Source organism: Zosterops lateralis (assembly GCF_965231275.1).
Source record: "Zosterops lateralis genome assembly, chromosome: 22".
NCBI classification, from domain to species: Eukaryota; Metazoa; Chordata; class Aves; order Passeriformes; family Zosteropidae; genus Zosterops; species Zosterops lateralis.
Window position 1 is genome coordinate 265,122 of NC_139782.1, and position 20,232 is coordinate 285,353.

The following is a 20,232-nucleotide window of genomic DNA, read 5'->3' on the forward strand; positions in this document are numbered from 1 at the left end:
AGCATCATCATCTACATGATTCACTTCAGTTTTCCTGACAACTCAAACTACCTTCCTACCCCATCACTTTTGGTAGTTGTGAAACACTTGGAGCTATCCTTTCTCATCCTGAATTCCTGCTGTGCCTTGTGTTTTTCACAGATTATGAGCCCCAGACCATCTGTGAGCACCTGCAGTACCTGTTTGCTTTGCTTCAGAACAGCAAGCGGCGCTACATCGACCCCTCGGGCTTTGTTAAGGCATTGGGGCTGGACACAGGGCAGCAGCAGGTGTGTGAAGGGGATTCCTGGCACTTCCAGAAGTTGGGAGTCACCCTTGGGTGGTCTGGCTTCTGGGTGCAAACATGAAGGGGGAAGTGGGGCTCCAGGCCCCTCCCAGAGTGCATGGAGGAAACAGGAGGGGACCAGGACATCAGGAGTGCAGAGACATCAGGAAGAACCCAGGGAGGAATAGGATGGGGCCAGGGAGATGAGTAGTCCAAGGAATGATTTGATGGGATCAGGGAAATGAGGAGGAGAACAGGAAGCAATGGGATGAAGAGAGGGACATCAGGAGGATCCCAAGGGGGAATGGGATGAGGACAGGGAAATAGAAGGAACCCATGGAATGATAGGATGGGGCCAGGGAGATGAGTAGTCCAAGGCATGATTTGATGGGATCAGGGAAATGAGGAGGAGAACAGGAAGCAATGGGATGAAGAGAGGGACATCAGGAGGATCCCAAGGGGGAATGGGATGAGGACAGGGAAATAGAAGGAACCCATGGAATGATAGGATGGGGCTAAGGAGCAATGGAATGAAGCCAAGGAGATCAGGAGGAGTCCAGAGAGTGAAGGAATGAAAACAAGGAGTGATGAGACGGGCTGGGAAGATCAGGAAGAGCCCAGGGATAGATGGGATGAGAACAAGGAGATGAGGAGGAACCCTGGTAGTGATAGGATCAGGATATGGAACAATGGGACGATGATGCAAAGATAAGGAGGAGCCCAGAGGCAATGGGATGGAGACTAGGAGATCAGGAGGAGTCCCGAGAGTGATGGGATCAGGACATGAAACAATGGGATATAAGGAGGAGCCTAGGGAGCAATGGAATGAGGCTAGGAAGTGATGAGTGCAGAGGATCAGAAGGAGCCAAGGGGGTGGTGGATGAAGACCAGGAGCAATGGGATGGGGCCGGGTGGGAGCCAGAGCTGCAGTGAGTGTCCTTCTGCAGGTGTTCCATGGGCTGCTCCTCCCGAGGGGTGTTGGGTGGTGAAAGGGCCCTCCCAAGGGTGAGGAGATCTTCAGGGTGAGGTGAATCACCAAGAGCCAGCCAGGATTCAAGGGGAGCATGTGGGAGGCAAGTGCTGCAGGGCCCTTTGGGGCTGCAGCTGAAGAAAGCTTGGGAGAGGGGCACGGCTTGGAAATCCACTTGGACAGGTAATGGGAGGTTTTGAAGGAAGAGCCAGAGCACTGGCAAATTTTTCCTTCGGAGGGTCAGGAGTGGAAGGAAGCTGACCAAGGATGCCAAAGGGCAGCTGAGAGAGACCAAACCTGTTTGTTTTTGGAAGAGGAGAACCAGGGTTGGAGAGAAGGGCCCTGAACTGGGTGTGGGGAAGCTCTGGAGCTTTGCCGGGATCACCCATAGGGCAGCTTCCTATTTTTGGGGTGTTTTTATTTCTCTTCTCACCTCTGATCTGAGCAGGGACAGATGAAAAAATGAGGATCAAGGGGCTCAAAAGCTCCACAGGAGGGTTTTTATCCCTTCCAGAATCCTGGGAGGAGCAGGGTAGAAGTCAAAGCCCCTGGCAGGGCTGGCGGGAAGCCAGGGCAGCTCCTGCTGTGCTCCCACACCAAGGGCCTCACGCTCCTTTTAGCCAAATTCCTCTGTTGTCCTTAGTTCTCCTGCCTGGTCTTTATTTTCCACACCATGCGTGGAGCCTCGGCACAGCCTGTGTCAAGGGCTCGGGGTAATTAGTGAATTAATGACAGGGTTGGGATTGTGCTGTGGTGGATTGCTAATGAACTTGGTTTTCTCTTTCAGGATGCCCAGGAGTTTTCCAAGCTGTTCATGTCCCTGCTGGAAGATACTTTGTCCAAGCAGAAAAACCCAGATGTCCGGAACATTGTGCAAAAGCAGTTCTGTGGAGAGTATGCTTATGTCACAGTGTAAGTAATAATTTTGGGAAGACCCTTTCTGTAAATATTTAAATTTTTAGAAGGGTTTGGGAGAGGAAGATCCCTCCTAACAGCCAGAGTACGCAGTTAAGCTGCAGCAGAAATGCGTTCTGAGAAATATTTACCTTTTCCCTTACTATTCCTGTGTGTGTAGTGTTGCTTTGACAGTTCTGCAGCTGCTTTTACTCCTTTAATGAGAATTTACTAAACCTGCAAGTGAGTTAATGGAACAGCAGGTCCTGCAGTCAGGAAACAGCATTCTGGGTGTTGTATTTTCATTCCTGTGTCCTCAGAGATATGAATTTCACCTTAAAAATCGTGGAAAATGGTGCAAACAAGTTGTGACAGGTCCTGGTAGGTGCTGTTAAGCTGTTTAAACCTTCAGCTGGAGTTTTTATGGTGTGGAGGTGTGAATCTCCTTAGCACTGACTTCACTTTTTCTCCTGGTTTTGTTCAAGGAATATTTTACTAAAGACTTGAGAGCCCCGACACGTAAGCCCTGACCTGTCCTCAGAAGTATTTTTGTCTTCTTTCCTATTCCCAGCTGTAACCAGTGTGGCAGAGAATCTAAACTGGTGTCTAAATTTTACGAGCTGGAGTTAAACATCCAAGGACACAAACAATTGACAGACTGTATAACAGAATTCCTCAAGGTATGAGCTTGTTGGGGTTGGAGGCCTGCTATTTTTAGCAAGGAATTTCAGTTTCTTCCTCTAATTCACAGCCTTTGAGGTCGGTGTCAGAGTGAAGCCACTGACTTGGCTTAGGCAGATGCATCCAAGTGAAAATGTTTCTTCTGCAGACCCAAAATTCAGAATTGAGGCATGGAGCAGGGAATGGCTCCATATCACATGCTCCTGTTACAGCTTTAAAAAGTACTTGAAAGTTGCATTTTTAGTTAAAATACTTTGCCAGGAAAGTTAGGGGAAAGTCTCTGCCTGCTTTGTCATGGATAGCACTAGGAGAACTGGGAGAATGGCTGCTTTCCATGTTTTCTGTGTCAGTGCTCATCTGCATAGCAACAGGAGACATTCCCTGCTGAAAAATGTGCTCTCAGAAGTGCCTGGGAGCGCCAGGAATAGCTGCAGGAACGGCTGCAAGTGTTCTCAATTCAGCTTGAAAATTTGCCTGGATCTGAAGTTCAGCTCTGACACACTAAGGTGTGGATTCCACTCAAACTATTTAGGACAGAACTAACCTGAACTCCTCCCCTGAGCTCCTTGCTTGCTGGTGCACTCAGCAAACAGTTGCTCTGCCTGGAAGGTCTGCTGTGGGGAAAAAAAAACTGGTTCGGGTGCACAGATTAAATTCCTGAATTGGTGAACTTGACTTCTATCTGCCCGTCCTTCACACAAAGCAACCCTGTGACATTTTTTAGGGGGGTTGGAATTTTCCTCTGGCCTAGTCCTGCCCTTGGATCTGCTTAGGCAGTGAGTGACTCTTTCAGGGTGATTTTGGGTGGCTGAGCAGAGGGTTGTGGTTTCCAGGCTAAAGTGTGGCTTTATATTAACTGGATCCATGCGAACTCGTAAAATGGGTGATTTGATTATTTTCTTTGGTATAAACCAACTCTGTCAAGCGAGGAGCAAGAGTTAGAGACCTGAGAACTTGGAATGGGGCTTGATTCAGTCTAAATTTTGCCTTAAAGTGAGAGCAGCCTGCTATGGCCATGCTGTAAAGTGCAGTCATTAGTGTGTCTTTAACTCAGAAAAATTTAGGAAGCAGCTGAAAAGAGTTGTAAATAGTTAAAATAACTTCGGTGCTTCTCATTCTTCAGCTGTTGAGTAGCTCAATTGACTTTTCAGTGCTGACATGTTCTCAAGACCTTTCCCTCTGCCTCTCCACACTCAGGAGGAAAAATTAGAAGGGGATAATCGTTATTTTTGTGAGACTTGTCAGAGCAAGCAAAACGCCACAAGGAAGATCCGGCTGCTCAGCCTGCCCTGCACCCTCAACCTGCAGCTCATGCGCTTTGTGTTTGACAGGTGAGTGGCAACATCCTGGAATCTATTGGGGGAGTCACCTACCCTCGTCTTCTTGCTTTAATTTGAAGGGCGACAGGGTGTCTGAGCCTCTCGGGGGATGCTCAGGGAGGTTCAGGGGAGGTCTGGGATGTGATCTATTGGGATGTGAGCTGTTGTTACTGTGCCTTGAGCTATAGCTTTTCCTCTGCACAGACAAACTGGCCACAAGAAGAAGCTGAATACCTACATTGGCTTCTCAGAGCTGCTGGACATGGAGCCTTTCATGGAGCAAAAAAGTGAGTTTGGGGCAGTTTTTTCTTAACTTTGCCCATTGCCTCTTGGCAGATCTCCTCTGTAGCTCTGTTTAGGAGGAAATTCCTCCCTGTGTGGGTGGAGAGGCCCTGGCACAGGGTACCCAGAGAAGCTGTGGCTACCCTACCCCTGGAGGTGTTCAAGGCCAGGTTGGACAGGGCTTGCAGCACCCTGAGGTAGTGGAAAATGTCCCTGCCCATGGCAGAGAGGTGGAGCAAGATGGGCTTTAAAATACCTTCCTACCCAAACCATTCTGGGATTCTGTGATTCCTCTGAATCCTGTTTTTTATTGAAAATTCTGTCAAGAGCTGTTTGAAGCCTATATTTCAAATTATATCCTTGTTATTAAGCCACACCCCTCTTAGCAATGTCCTGAAAAGCTGTGAGTTCAATGCAGGCTTTGCTGCCTGGTGAAGACACAAAGTTTTAGGACAGGAGGGATGAGTGCTATTGGCTGCAGAGCTGTGTATAAGTGTTGCTTGCCTTGCAGATGGTGTGTACATGTACGAGCTGAGCGCTGTGCTCATACACCGTGGAGTAAGTGCCTACTCCGGGCACTACATCGCCCATGTGAAGGACCCGCAGACGGGCGAGTGGTACAAGTTCAACGATGAGGACATTGAGAAGATGGAGGGGAAGAAACTGCAGCTGGGGATTGAGGAAGATCTAGGTAAAACCTTTCAGTTGTGAGTGCCCTTTTAAAATGACTCTTTCTACCAAAACCTCAGGTGTCCTCAGATGCAGCCTCCTGCTCCTCCCCAGAATGCTCCTACACAGGCTCATGGCTCAGAGGAACGTGGGAAACAGCAATCCTGGTGATTACAGCCAGATTTGCTTAGTTTCAGCCCCATGTGAGTGTTTACACCTTGTGACCAGCTGCTCTAGTATTTCTCTGGCTGCCACATGGCAGATAAGACGCTGATAGCATGGGCAGCAGGCTCCTATCAGGAAGCAACAGGTGGGTGCCACTTCCTTGGAACAGATAAGGAGAATGCTTTCAGTTTCCTTAACACATTATGGTTCTATTTCCACTGAGGTGTTTTACTTGGAGGCAGTAGAATGATTTTGATCCAAATAGTAACTTGGAATCTAAAACCGCCTTTTTACTCTGAGCTTTTTCCTTGGTGCTTTTCTGTTTTACTGGCTCATGTGCTGCCCAGATCACCATGTTCCTAGACTGGATTTCTTGGAGATTTCTTGGAAAGCTTGGGCTGAGGCTGGACCTGTGGATTTCTCACTCTGCAGTCAGTAAATAAGAGCAGTTTATTTGGAGTTGAAATTGTTTTGTAGTGGCTCAGCTTCTGCAGTGCAGGTGCTCACAGCGGGGAAAACCAGGGAAATTAAGAAATTCACTTGCAGTGAAAGCTATCCATTCCCAGGAATTCTTACCCACCAGGATGCTTTGCTGGTTGGAATTTATGGAATGTTGCTTTTCTTTAAGGCATCTTTAGAGAAAAAATACCTGCAGATTTAAGTGCTCCCTTGGTTTGGTGTAATGGGGCATCAGCCTTCTACCATTCCTTGTTCTCACCTTCACGGTGCTTCTTGAGGTGCTGGAATGTGCCCAGAGATGGGCAGTGGAGCTGGAGAAGGGTCTGGAGCACAAGGAAAAGAGTCTGGAGAACTTCTGAGAAGCCGTTGAAGGAGCTCGGAAAGGGGCTGAGCCTGGAGAAGAGGAGGCTCAGGAGGGACCCTGTGGCTCTGCACAAGTCCCAGACAGGAGGGGACAGCTAGGTGGGGGTTGGGCCCTGCTCCCAGGGAACAGGGACAGGAGGAGAGGGAACGGCCTCAGGCTGGGCCAAGGGAGATTTAGGTTGGATATTGGGAAAAATCTTTCATAGAAAGGGTAGTTGGGCATTGGAAGAGGCTGCACAGGGCAGTGGTAGAGTCACATCCCTGGAGGTGTTCAAAAATTGTATGAACGTGGCACTTGGGAACATGGGTTAGTGGTGGACCTGGCAGTGCTGGGGTAATGGTTGGACTTGATTTTCCTGAAGGGCTTTTCCAACTTTAGTGATTCCATGATCCTGCCTGTGCTAGTAGCTCTGTCCCATTCCACTTAGCTCTGCTCACTGCTGGCCCAGGCTGGAGCTGGCTGGACATCTAGTGGTGCACTGGGAAACTGAGCCCTGAAAGGCACTGAGAGCAGTTCAGCCTTTGTTTTTACCCTCCCCACTCACCCAGTGCAACAAAATGAGATGCAAATAAGCTGCTGTGACCTCAATTTTATAAAGTTTTATGCTTAACTGCAAGTAAATGTTCTTATTTTTCGTGTTTCAATTCAAGGCTGTTTGGAGAATACAAGTAAAGTGTGTTGAGGAGCCTCTTTAAACTGGGAGCTCAGTATTTGTATCAAGTTTTGAAGTAATTTGCCTGTTCCAGGCAAAACTGAGGCCTTTGTTTGTAACATGTAACAGCAGGAGAAGGTCAGTAACATAAACTGAAGGTCTGTGGTGGGGAGAGTCTTGGCCATGCAAATGGGAACAATTTAGAAAATTCTTGGATAAAATGCAAATAGAGTCTGGGAAGTCCCCTGGGTGGTGTGGGGGGAAAGACACTTGAATTTTTTCAGAATTTGGGAAAAAGAAACTTAATGATTCACTGGTCCATTTAGAGTTTGACCTACAGAACGTTGTTCTTTTAATTCTTTTCTCTATTTAAAACTGTTTGATTTTTTGAAGCTGAAGCTGTAGATAAGTATTTTCTTGCATAAGAATCCCTCTGGAAACAGCAGCTCTTGCAACACAACTTTACATCCCCCAGCAGCTGCTGAAAAACAACCCTTTCCATGGCGCTTGGCTTTCTAAGAGCTTTGCTGTGTTTTTTTTTCATATCCACAATCACTTGTAAATACGATTTTCTTCCCTGAGGATTTGACTTTTCTTTGGATTCAGGACAGCTGAACAAGAGGCAAAAGGGAGAAAGGATGTTTTTCCAAGAGTGGCTTTTGGCTCAGAGAAGTTCCACTGGGGAGGGAAGAAAGGCTCTTGAGAAGGGAGATTCAGAACAGGCTCCTAAATTTAGTCTCTTTGATTTACCCAGAAAGGCTGGAGAGATTTGGGGCTTTCTTTGAGATACAGTTTTGAGTCATGCCAAGCCCAGTGCTTGGCACAGAGGCCTGGCACAGGGAAGCTGGCTGGGTGGCAAACTCATCCATTAATGGAGGATCAGGGAAGGAGCTCATGTGTTGCTGAGGTTTTGCCTTTTGTTTCCACAGCGGAGCCATCAAAATCCCAGACCCGTAAGCCCAAGTGTGGGAAGGGCACGCACTGCTCCCGCAATGCCTACATGCTGGTGTACAGGCTGCAGGCCCGCGAGAAGTCTCTCACAGTCCAAGTGCCAGGTGAGTCCCCCGGGAATCCAGCTTGTTCTGCAGTGCTCCAGGTGGGCCAGGAGGTGGAATTATGCTTGAAGTCCTTTTCAGGGCTAGGAAGTTGCTGGAGCCTCTCTGCTCTGGTTCCAGGCTGGGAGAGCTGGAGAAGGCCCCAGAGAGATCTTAGAACCCCTTCCAATGCCTAAAGAGGCTCCAGGAGAGCTGGAGGGGGAATTGGGACAAGAGATGGAGTGACAGGACAAGGGGGAATGGCTTCCCAGTGCCAGAGGGCAGGGTCAGATGGGATAGGAAGAAATTCCTGGCTGTGAGGGGGATAGAGGTCCTGGCACAGGGTGCCCAGAGAGGCTGTGGCTGCCCCATCCCTGGAAGTGTCCAAGGCCAGGTTGGATGGGGCTTGAAGCAAACAGGGATATTAGAAGGTATCCCTGGATTTTCAAGGTCCCCTCCCAACCCACTCCAAGATTCCATGATTTTTGACTGCCATGACACCCAAATGTGCTGTGTGGCACCTTGGTGTCTTGACCAGTGAAAACCCCTGGGTTTTCCCAGCACTTATCCATCCCATGTGCCCACTCAGACATTGCTTTCTTACCCAACTGGTCAAGCTGGGAAAGGGGTCAGGAGGAGATCATCCTGCCAGGATTCACCACTGCGATCCTGCTTGGATTCCAGAGGTGCGGAGAAAAGCGTGGTAAATGTAATCAGCAATGCATGAGGAGGTGAATAATCCTGACAGATGTCAGGTTCCCTCTGCGACTGCTTCAGCTTTACCATATCAGGAATGAATTACCAAAAATAAAGAGGCTCCGAGTCTCAAATGGGAATTCGGGCCGAGTGCCTTCAAGTTGTTCTTTAGAGTTAAGGAGGTGCCGAACTCCCTGTGGGCTTTTCCTGTGGGTTTAATGTTTCCTGTTTGGCTGCTCCTTGATTAAAAATACTAATTAAGCCCCTGGTGCTGAGGTGTGTTTCCCCTTCACTCATTTTCTGTGGAGGAGGGACAGCAGAGGTGGCAGGTCTCCTTGGATCTCTGCAGAGGGGGAAGATCATACACCTCATTTCCCCCCCTAATAACACTCTAAACCTTTCCCAACCCCCTCCTGTTTAAAACACACCCTCCAAGACATAAAACTTCAGGAATTAGCACTAATTCCTGCCTGGATCTGTATTTTCAGCCTGCTTCCTGAGCTTTCTTGCTCTCCCTTTCCTCCTACCCCTCTGCCCAAAACAATAACTCAGCAAAAACCTCCCCACCCAGCTCTAAATTCTTGCACAGCCCTGCGGTTGCCTTTGTTTCCCGTGGAATCCTGCCAGGGAACAGGGAGTGAAGGGCAGCAGTCAAGCTCTGCAGTTGTGGGGAGGTTTCATGGAACTGTAAATTTGAGGCATTTTGCTTTGATGCTGTTAAAAGTGGCTTTTCCGGGACAGTGGAGAGACGCAACTTGGCTCTGATCTCGAGGAGGTCAGGCTGGTTATTTTTTAATACTGGATATTCTCCCAAGGTGGATATTTTGGTCAAGAATTAACCTTCTTGCAGAGATTTTAGCTCTTCAGAGTAGTTCTAAATAGGAAAAGGCCTCAGATAAGCAGAGTTTTCCCCCCACTCCCACCAGCCCTGTGAGGGAAATGGTTTATCTTCTTTTTTCCTTGCTGAGGTTTGGTTTGTTTGGAGTTTTTCCATCAGTGGCAGCAAAAATCCCCGTTTCCCTCACCTTTCTGTTGATCTGCCCTGACTAATCTCCCATCTCCTGAGGGCTCTTTGCCCTTGGGTTTGCAATGTGCTGAATGACAGGTCGTGACAGGCTTTGGGTGTATCCAGAGGGTGAAAAGCTTTTGTTTTCCCCACCCCCGGGAATGATGAGGCGGGACAGAGGAGCTGCACTTAAAATTGCAATGAACCACAAAAAAATTATTTTTTTGAGTGCAAAACTTTGCATTTAATCGTCTGCAACCCTCAGTATCAGAGGGAGCAACACTCCACATGCTTGGCTTGGGGAAAGACCTCGCTCAGCAAGGCTGCGAGAGGGAATTTTGAGATTTGTTATCCCCAGATAACCCGTGCTAATTAACATAGCTGGCATTTTCCCTTCAGTTCCTGTTTGTTTTTTTTTCTTTCCCAGCTTTTCTTCAGGAGCTGGTAGAGCGGGATAACTGCAAATTTGAGGAGTGGTGCAACGAAATGGCTGAGATGCGCAAACAGAGCGTTGCCAGAGGCAAGATCAAGCACGAGGAGGTGAAGGAGCTCTACCAAAGGTTACCCGCCGAAGCTGGTCTGTAAGACATTGTGGAGTATTGCTGTAGTAGAGCTGTTAAGCTTAGGAATGATTTGTGACTAACTCCCAACTGCTGTGGCCTTGCTGGAAGGCATTCCCACAGCCTTCTGGAAGGGGAGAGCTTCATGCATGCTTACATTTGTTTCCCTTGCTTTTTTTCCTGCCTTAACCTATTTTTCTCCTTTCTTTGCTCATTCTCATGGCCGCTGGCGTCGCTAATTCCCTCCTGCTCCTTCCCCATCCATCAGCCTCATGCATTGTGACTCTTTTCTTCTGCCTGGTGAGCAGCTCAGCTCGTTAAGAGCATCGAGGTGGAATATCTTCCTACTCCCAAATTGCCAGCTCATGGCAGGTTTGGGAGCTGGTGAACCCGATTCATCAGCAGGTAGCAGGCTAAGAGAATGCTTGACCGCCAGCAGAAAATTACTGGATCCATCCCTGCCAGTGCTTCACTGCTCCATGTCTCAGTTTTGTAGGGAGACTGGAGTTAAGCTTTTTCTCCTTCTCCTTGTGTCTTGTTGCTTCAGCACACAGAGTTTAATTTCCCACCTTGTTTTTCTCACCCTTCTCCTGCAAAACTTGCTCTATCTATCTAGCCCAGGGAATTTGTCTTCACTATGTACATCTCCTAAAAACTGCAGGATAATTATAATTGAAAACTTAAAAGTGCATTTAATTGTGTGGCCTGTAAGGGAATTCACTGTTCAGCTTTTATTATTGGATGCTCAGAGTCCACCATGAGATTGGAGTAGCCCAACAACAAACTTCTATTCCTGTAAGCATCTGCCTCTCCAGTTTGGGAATGTAATTCCTTAACTCTGGAGCAGGAAGGTGTCACAGCTGAGTAGCACGAGCCTGAGCAGCACTCAGATGTCCAATATGAGATTAGAGTTGTGCTGGAGGGATCAACCTGCCCTGAGTCACTCGCGAAAAGGAGCAGCAGCAGAGTTCCAGCATGGTTTTCCTCAGCAGGAATGGAAGAGTTTGCTCTTGGCCCTTCTGATGTAACAGAGGAATAAATCTCAAAAAAAAAATGTTTTTTACAAGTGCAGGTGAAGTTCTTCTGCCGCAGTTTAGAGATGACAGGACCTAAAACTTTGCCCTGAGGCACCCTCTGCCTGCTGCTGGCACATCACAAACACAGTACTTCCAGCACAGCTGGAGGCAGCGTCATTGCAGCGCTGCTCTGGGTCCTGTCTCTCTGGAGCTTGGGGCTCTCTCTGCAGCTGTGCAGACATGTTTTCTGCCAGCTTTGTGGAGCCTGCCCCAGAAAACCCTCCTTTCTGGGGGAGGCAGTTTCATCCCAAACTAGCAAACCGGTTCTGACAGTGATGCAATTCTCTGGAGGTCACGGCTGCAGAGGGCATTGCGTAAGATGAAAACACCGTGGATTGAAGCTGTGGAGAAAAAGAGGCTTCACAGAGCTCCAGTGCAAGCTGGAGACACAGTGTTTTCCTGTCTTCTGTATTTTCCTCTTGTGTCTCTGTTGCTCCTTCCTAGGAAACACAGAGGATTTGTGCTCAGTTATAAATGTCACCAACGGGTGCATTTCCCCATGGTTTCAGAGCTGTTCTAATGGCAGCACAAAGTGGGTTTGAATTCTTCCTAATTTCCTTCTAATTTCCCAGTCATCCCACAGAAAAGTTGTGTAATGATACTGTGTATTGAGATACAGGGGTTTCACCCCAACCTGGTCATACAAGCACTGACCTGCTCCTGAAACTCGGCTTTGTACTTCTTTCAGCAAACAAGGGCAAGCCTGCTGCTCTGCTTTAGCAAAAAATCTAAGCAAGTTTGCATTTGCACTGTAAATTTTTACCTAAAATTTTAAGAGACACTGAAAATTTGGGTGCTGAAAGGACTGAGGAAACACTGACTTCGTCTCTGCTGTTGTTGCCTTTAATTTTCAAATTACCCCAGTGAACTCTGTCTGTTGTAGAAAAAGCCTGTAGGTATGATCATGATTTAAATATTGCATCAGTCCCTTGATGGATGGTAGGAAAACCTTCCCCTTTCCCTGACTGCTCTCAAGTAATCCTCAAAAGGTTTGAAAGCACTCCCATTCCTCCTTGGAGCTGTTGCATATTGATTGCTGAATCCAAAATGATCTGCACATCTTAATCTCACATAGGTCCTGTCTTCCAAATCTATGACACTGAGATCAGAATGGTGTGGGAGAAGCTGGATCAGACCTTTGAAAACTTGTACCACAGAGATTTAATTGACAGTGATTGCCTGTTAATTTTTAAGAGTAATTATAAAATACCACCTGGTGTTGGAGCTGACGTGTATGGTCTTGTTTCTCTTTGGGGTTTCTCCCCTCCCAGGTTCTCCCTATGACTTCATCTCTCTGGAATGGCTGCAGAAGTGGCTGGATGAGTCCACTCCTCCCAAGCCTATTGATAACACAGCCTGCCTGTGCTCCCATGGGAAGCTCCATCCTGATAAAATATCCCTGATGAAGAGGATATCGGAATATGTGGCTGACTACTTCTACCGGCGATATGGAGGAGGACCCCGGCTCAATGGTAACATCCTCTCCAAGTCACTTCATGGGATGTGGTTTGGAGCTTTGCTCTGGTCCCAGCCCTGTCCTTTATCATCATAACTTTGTTTCAGTGCATGGTTTTAGTGCTGCCTTATTTCCAGGGGATTGTTTTAATATCACTTAATTCTGTTACCATTTCTCAAACCTATTTAAAGTGATTGCAGAGTCTGCTTTGGGCCTGGGCTCTGCTCAGGGAAGGACTGTACCTGAGGAATTGCTGTGGAGGAGTGGGGCACTTCGCTTAGGAAACATAGTACCTGGAAGGTTTGAAGGCAATTCTAGAAAATAAAACTTGCACGTGCAACACTCCAAACTCTTGACAATTATTTTCTGTGCCTGCGGCACCCACAGCTCCTGTGTAGGCTGGGTCTCATGGAGTATTCAGGCCAAAAAAACCCCTTCCTGTCTGTAAACTCATCCAAGGAAGCACTTACCTGTTTAGCCTGCCGCTGTTGAAGCATCTACCGCACATACTGCTTTTCAGGGTCAGCCCAGCCCCTCCAGGCTTTGGACAGCCCCTCCAGGCTTTGGATGTCCCCAGTTGTCAAGCCCCAGTTTTTGTTCCTTTTAGGAAGTTGCTCAGTAACTCCCACCGAGACCAAATTAGCTCAGCTCCTACTGGGAGCTTGTAGGGAAGAAACTGCTTTTGACGCAGGCAGCCTTTGTAGGGAAAAACAGGGCAAGGTTTATTAGTCAAGTGGAAGATTGCCTGAAGGGTTGTGGGTTGAGTATGGCTGGCAGGGAGGAAGGGATGGGTAAGAGGATGGATGGACACGCTGCTTCCCTTCTCCTCTTGCTCCAGGATGAAAATCTAACTACACGCACAGCTGGAGGATTTCCACTCCCATGGTCCAGTGCAGCCTTGCAGGAGGGTACTTTTTCCGAGTTGAACTGGCAAAGTGCCACAGTACAGATGTTTGTTTTCCTGGCATTTCCTGCCTTCTGTGGCTGGATGCTGGGCTGCCCTGGCTCCCTATGACTTCATGCTGTGGATACCAGGAGCTGTGAGAGCAGACCTGTGAGGCAGTGGAACAGATCACACCTCATTTGAAGTGTTTTATGCTTCTTTAAGTTTCAAACGTGGCCTCTGATGTGGCTGTAACTCCCAGGATTTCCTCATTTACATGTGAAATCACCCATCCTGAGGCAGGATAGTTGGTACACACCTGTCTGAGGGCCTTCAAACAACCAGGAAACTACCTGTGCAATAAATTATGCAATAAATAGTGTAAAAAACTGTGTTTTCTTCCCCCCCCCCCCACCCCAGTCAAAGCACTTTGCAAGGACTGTGTGGTGGAAAGGTGTCGAATCCTGCGGCTGAAGAACCAGCTGAACGAGGACTACAGAACCGTGACTAACCTGCTGAAGATGACAGTCAAGGGGTATGAAAGTCCCAAATGCTGTAAAATATGCTTTTTAGAAGTGCTTAAACAGCCTTTCCCTATAAATTTCCCTTTTGGGGCTCTGAAGAAGGGAGCTGTGATTTTGGGGTACCAGTGGTGTTGTCTCCCTGCAGGAACGACGGGTTTTGGGTCGGAAAAGCATCCTTGAGGAGCTGGCGTCAGCTGGCTCTGGAGCAGTTAAACGAGCAAGATGAAGATGCAGAGCACAGTAATGGAAAAATGAATGGAAATGTACAAAACAAAGGTATTTGCTCTTGATTTCCTCCTAATTTGTGCTGCTGTCGAGACCCACCAGCTCTGCCTGATCCCTCCTAACAAAATACACGTCAGGCGTTTCTGTAGATGTTTTGTTCCCCTTGTATGAGTAGGGAGGAAAGGATAATAAATCGACTAAAAGAAGTCTTCATTTAAGGAGCGTTTTTGCTAAGCTTGAAAGCTGCTGGGTGATCTTCATGCTGGAGAGGGAGATGAGGTGATAAGTGGTTTTACAAAACTCTTTGAAATTACCGCCCCAGAGACATGATTTTTTCATCTACTTTTCTCTGAATGAGAGAGCACAGGGTAGGAAGAAATGTGAAAATTACCTTGGGGAAGGGATGATGATGATGTTTATTGTGAAGATTGAGGGATAAAACAGCACAGCTGATGCAGCCACACTGGGAAAACACAGCCTAGGAACAAAAATCATGAATTGCACTCCATTCTGTGCCCATATGAGAATAGATAGAGGGTTTATTTGCCTTCTGCTCTTTAAATGTTTGAAAATGATATTTTGTTGAGATTCTTTGAATTGGGTTACAAGCTTGTTGGTATGAAAGTGGGAATGATGGCTCAGGGCATTGATCTTGGGCTGGAAGGCTGCACCTCAGGCCCCCTGACAAGGAGGAGCACTCATGGAGAAAAGGGTATTTCTGAGTTACCACTCATCTTTGATTCACAACAGGTTGCAACTTCCAGTAGTGCATTTGAATTAGTCACAAGCCAAGTTGCTCGTTAGGCAGCTCGTTAGAGGCTCTTGCTGATGCGTTGTCTTCATGATGCTCCATTCAGTGGTCGAAGCTTGACTTAACTAATTTAGAGATTGATGTAGGGCTGGTCAGCCCCCTGGCAGGTCCCCCTCGGTTTGTGAGGGAGCATCTGGTTTAGATCAGAAATTTTGCTAGGAATTCTGTTCCTTTTGCTCTTACCTAGGCTTGTGTTTAGGTTAAACTCGGAGATGTCTGGGAGCAGGGAACCCCTGCGGTGTTCCAACCCTAACAAATGCATCCTTTGTAATCTCACAAAGGCCTGGCTTGTGCTCCATGCACTTTAAAGCCCTCCTACGTGGCCTGGAGGCTGTAGTCTTGCCTGCCCAGAGGCCAAGACATCGGAGAATAACAAATTTCCTTCCAAATTTTCCCTTGGGTGAGGGGATTTGCCATAATTTGAAAAGCGACTGTGCTCCTTTCCCTGTAAGATTTTTTTCCTTGGGAGAGGAACTCTGTGCAATCCTCTTGGTTTTTTGGATTTTTTTTTTTAATTAGATGAATCAAATGAAGAGAAGAGGGAGGAGGAAGAGGAGTTAAATTTTAATGAAGACATCATTTGCCCACATGGTAAGTCTCTCCGGGGGATGGAGCTGAGTATCTTCCTTGTTGCCCACTGCTGCACACATTAACCTTTGCTCCAGCTCTGGTCAGCTTGAGGAGTCACTGCTGAAGTGTACTTCGTTCTCATTTTCTTGGTGTCTCTTGCACTCAAAAGTTTTCCTTGCAGGCAGAGTCTGTAGGCTGTCAGATGCTGAGCTTGCCTTCCTTGCATGGGCAGCACCAAAGCTTTGCAGCAATTTGGGAGCTCTAAAAGCAGTAAGAAAGGAAGAGGTGGTGTAAATCAGTCCAGGTTGGAGCTGAGATTATCTCTTAAATATCCTGGTTTACATTAAGACAGGAGCACTCACCCAGTACCTGGGCCAGGACCACTCCTGGATATCGATTTCCCAACCTGCTGTGTTTTGGTGTCTGTTTACTTAACATTTTGATCTGTATCTGTTGTTTTGCGAGTGGTGCCTCATTAGCTGCATCCTTGGCTACCCTGTTGTTTTAATCTCACTTTTTAAAGCTTGTATTCCCAGCCATAAAACCCACTTTTACTTAAGCTCCTGTTTGCAAGCATCAGCTTGTGGGGAGGCTCTATCTTATCTCAAACAGAAGGAAAAATGGCATAAATTAGCCACACACCTCCTGTCATCAGAGCTAGTCAAGAACCTGGACTAAGGCTTGAGAAATCTCATTTTCAAGCAGCATGTTTAAGCACTTTGTCACTATTTTAGCTGTTACTCAGTGCCTTAAACATTGCATTTCCCACTGCCTCGAGGCTGCTGGTGTTCAATAAAAGCATGAAGCATGGGGATGGAACATTTATGGAGCCAGACATGATAAAAAATAGGCCAATAGGCCTTTGGAAAATGTATGGTATTAAATTGTTGGTTGATCTGTGATGTAGGGTCATAGCAGAATAAATAATACTAAATAAGGGAGTTGCTGGCAGGGCACGTTTTGTTTCTTGAGTTAACCTCTGATTACTCATGGAAAACAAGCTTTCCACCTTGAAAAACTCCGTCTGGAGTGTATCAGCAAATCTGTAGTCTTGTTCCTACAGCCTTAATTTTGCGGTGGAGGAGGTTCCTGCCTCCATGGTAGGCTCTGGAAAAGGCCATCTCAGAGGGCTGGCTGGCCTCCAGGAATGCCACCCGGGCATTCCCTTCACAGCTCCCTTTGCATCCCTGCTGCAATTCCTCCCTCTCCAGTAGCTGCCTGATCCCAGTGAATTTTTTCCAGATACCAAGTTAAGTCTTCTTTGATGTCCATGCCCAAAACATGTCCCTCGATGGTGTAAGTGAGCAACAGGGTCAGCAGTGGTTGGGTTCATTTTCCAGATAGCAAAACACTTGTGCAAAACACCCAGAGCTAATTTTTCCACTTCTTTCACTCACCATATTAATCTGTTTTCATTAATCATGTGATGTCAAGGTACTTACTTGTACAAGTGCATTTTTTCCCCCATCCTCACTGGCTCTGGGCAGCATCCTGGGCCAGCCTCTGGGGCTACTTGGCCTTGTTGGATGAAGCTCAAGTGGCCAAGTGCTGCATCAAGGCCCGACCTTTGTTTATTAGAGGAAAAGCAGGAGAGAAGCATTTCTATTTTTTCCTCTTCAGGGCTGGCCAAATTCCAGGCTAGCCTGGAGGAAGGCCGTGGGCCTGAGAAGCTGCTTGTCATGTTAAAGAGCTGCCGGAGGGTGGGGAGGAAAGAGTTTCTCTCCCTCTCCTCTCTCTGCAGCTCTCCAGGCTATAGAAAAGCAGATAATAAGGGATTGTGCCCTTTGGACACCACAGTTACTGTTTTCCTTCCCTCTTGCTGGTGCAGTCCCCACTGAGGCACGGATATTCCCAAATCCGGTTCACATCCAGGTGTCGCAACAGCTGCTCCTCCTGTTTCTCCCTGCACAGGGACTTCCCAGCTGCCGTCTTGGAGGGAGATGTGGTTGTGTATTCCACTTGGCCATCAGCAACCCTGCAAATGGGCAGCTGGTTGGATCCTGGAGCCTTCTCCCGTTTTTCCAAGCCTTGTTTTTCCAGCCACCACGTATCGTCGTGCACGTACTGTCCCAGTGCCTGAATATGCCTCCTGCTTCCACCCCTGAGACAACAGCCACAAAAGACTTCTGAAAATCCTTGCTGGGGTCTTGGGGCTTCCTAAGTGTGAGGATAGATGATCCTGATATCAGGATAAATAACCCTGATGGATAAATAAGTGTTCTAGGGGGTTGCTGGTAAATCTTGCTTGGTATCTTCACATCCAGGTATTCCCCAGAGCAAATTTAGGGTGCAAAATCCACCCTTTCCACATTTTTAGGTGCTTGGACAGGGCACATGAAACTGTATTGAGATTCTACAGTGGGAATTTAGGGTTTTCAAGGATGTGGAAGGCACCTGGTTTCATGGGACACAAGGTTATTATCCTGGGCCTCAGCAAATGGAATCACCATGAGGATGTAGCTGTGGATAGCCAGGATCAGAAACCAGTAGCCCTGTGCCCTTTGGTTTTTCCCCCCAATCTGTACTTGTGTTTGATCAGCTGCTTAGGCCATGATCTTGGAAATCTAAAGGCCACTTTTATGAATTAAACTATTATTATTAATATTATTCTCTGTCTAAAAGAAGCAAGGAAGGAGTTTAAGGTGACTTTGCTTGGTTTTGCTGACATGGCGTTGGCTGATAAACGTGTGGATTTTTTCTCCACGTTCATTCCTTGTAATCTCTTCAATCAAGGGCTGCAAAACATCCCTGAGCATGTTGTGATCAAAGCCTTTCCTTGATTCTCTTCCTGCAGGTGACCTGTGCATCTCTGAAAACGAGCGGAGGGTGGTTTCCAAGGAAGCCTGGGAGAAACTCAAGCAATATTTTCCAAAAGCCCCTGAATTCCCAAATAACAAAGAGTGCTGTTCCCAGTGCAAGGTATTTGCCAAATACCCTTTTGTTGACTGTAAATACTGATTGTATTTCTGGTTTTCCTTTTTAACACAACTCTGTGCCATGGAGGAGAATAAAGTCACCTTTAGTAGTAGCTGGGAACAGGAGTTGGGATGTAATTAACTGTTTCCTGCAGATTTTGGAGCGTGAAGGGGAAGAAAACGAAGCTCTGCATAAGATGATGGCCAGCGAGCAGAAGACTTCTCTCCAGAACCTGTTCCATGATAAATGCAGACCTTGCCTGGGCAGCTGGCCTCAGGTAGGGAAGGAGGGGGATCAGGGAATGCAGCCAGGCTTGGGAAGAGGCTTTTATTGGCTTTAATTCCTCTCCTGCTCTGAGAAGCTGTGACTGCCCCATCCCTGGAAGTGTCCAAGGCCAGATTAGATGGGGCTTGGAGCACCTGGGATAGTGGAAGGTGTCCCTGCCATGGCAGGAGAGTAGAAGGAAATCCCAAACCATTCCATATCCATTCACTCAGTCCATGCCAGCAGAGCTCTCACTTGTGTTGTGCTGAGGTGTGATTTTTTTCTTGGATTAGCTGTGCTGGCACAAAGCCCTGAAGAGCCACGGGAATGGCTGGTGTGCCAAGAGAGCTGTGGCTGGCCCAAAGTCAGGGAGGTAACAGTGACAATGTTGCTGTCATGGTTGTATCTGTCCCTGGAAGGACAGCCACCTCCCACAGCTCTCCATTAGGAGGAGAGAGGAGGAGGTGCAGGAGGATGCTGGAACACACCTGAACTTTGCCCCACCACCAGCTCTTGCTGTTGCTTGGCAAAATTCACGTGTGCTCCAGCATCATCCTGAAAAGCTATTGGGAGCTTCCTGAAATGCTGAAGCCCTCCAAAGAGGTGGCTGTGCAAACCTTCTAGCAGCTTCTCCAGGAATTCTTGGGGATTTGAGGTGCCCAGAACAAGCTGTTGGCTCCAGTCCTTGGCTTCTGGGAGTCTTATGGTGCTGATTAATGGTTGATTCTACAATCCTGCCAAGGTGCATTGGAAGGTGTGTGGCTCCATCCTTCAGTGCTCCAGCTGGGAATAAAAACTGAGGCAACATAGACCCATGGCTTGGAACCAAGGAGACCCAAAATGGTTTAAAATGAGTTTTTCTTTTGTGCTGAGCTGGAGAGCTCCAGGTCCTGCCAGTGGTTGCTAAGGTTGTAGCTGGTTGGATTTGCTTTTGGAGCTGGAGAATGGGAAGTTGGAGCTCATCACTGTGGGTCAGACACAGTAGGGTCTCCACCAGCAGAGTTACATCCTTCCTTCCCTTTTTATCCTCCTTTCCCTTTTAATTTCCCAAGGGAGGCTTGTAGAAGAGAGCTGAAGATCTTCCCCTCAAGCCTTAGGAGTTTTCCTGATTCAAAGAAGTTGATGTTTGGGGAATAAAACAAGCAGAGTGAAAAACAAGCAGAAAACAAGAGATGAAGGGAAATAAAAAATTGTATATATGTTCCTCAGGTGTGCTGAGTTTTCCTACAGAAAGATGGAGCAAGCCCTTAAATGGTGTCTTTGGGAAAGGGGTGAGGGTATAGGAGAGCATGGAAGTAATTTTGTCACCCAGCCCTTGGGGCCAGGGTGGTTTCTTGTCCAGGAGCAAACAACTTAAAGGAAAATTGGGACAAAAAAACCACAGACTATCCCAAAAACGCCGTCTCATTTGGTGCACAGCTGTGGTTTTGTATCCCTGCTGCTGCCAAAAGGAAAAACTTGTGGAATTTGATGTTGGAAGCAATTGAGGGA

At 47.4% G+C, this 20,232-nt stretch overlaps 1 protein-coding gene across 3 annotated transcripts in view; it reads left to right on the top strand.

Moving 5' to 3' along the window:
• USP48 (ubiquitin specific peptidase 48) overlaps positions 1-20,232 on the top strand; it is a 30,621-nt gene that overhangs the window by 2,462 nt on the left and 7,927 nt on the right. For all 3 annotated transcript variants that reach the window (XM_083876787.1, XM_083876788.1, XM_083876786.1), the window contains exons 4-17: positions 142-269; positions 2,023-2,147; positions 2,701-2,809; positions 4,008-4,141; positions 4,334-4,416; positions 4,923-5,102; positions 7,650-7,775; positions 9,884-10,033; positions 12,364-12,564; positions 13,852-13,966; positions 14,101-14,231; positions 15,511-15,582; positions 18,356-18,480; positions 18,632-18,754. In XM_083876787.1, the coding sequence (XP_083732913.1) occupies positions 142-269; positions 2,023-2,147; positions 2,701-2,809; positions 4,008-4,141; positions 4,334-4,416; positions 4,923-5,102; positions 7,650-7,775; positions 9,884-10,033; positions 12,364-12,564; positions 13,852-13,966; positions 14,101-14,231; positions 15,511-15,582; positions 18,356-18,480; positions 18,632-18,754 (1,802 nt within the window). The remainder of the gene's footprint in view (positions 1-141; positions 270-2,022; positions 2,148-2,700; positions 2,810-4,007; positions 4,142-4,333; positions 4,417-4,922; positions 5,103-7,649; positions 7,776-9,883; positions 10,034-12,363; positions 12,565-13,851; positions 13,967-14,100; positions 14,232-15,510; positions 15,583-18,355; positions 18,481-18,631; positions 18,755-20,232) is intronic.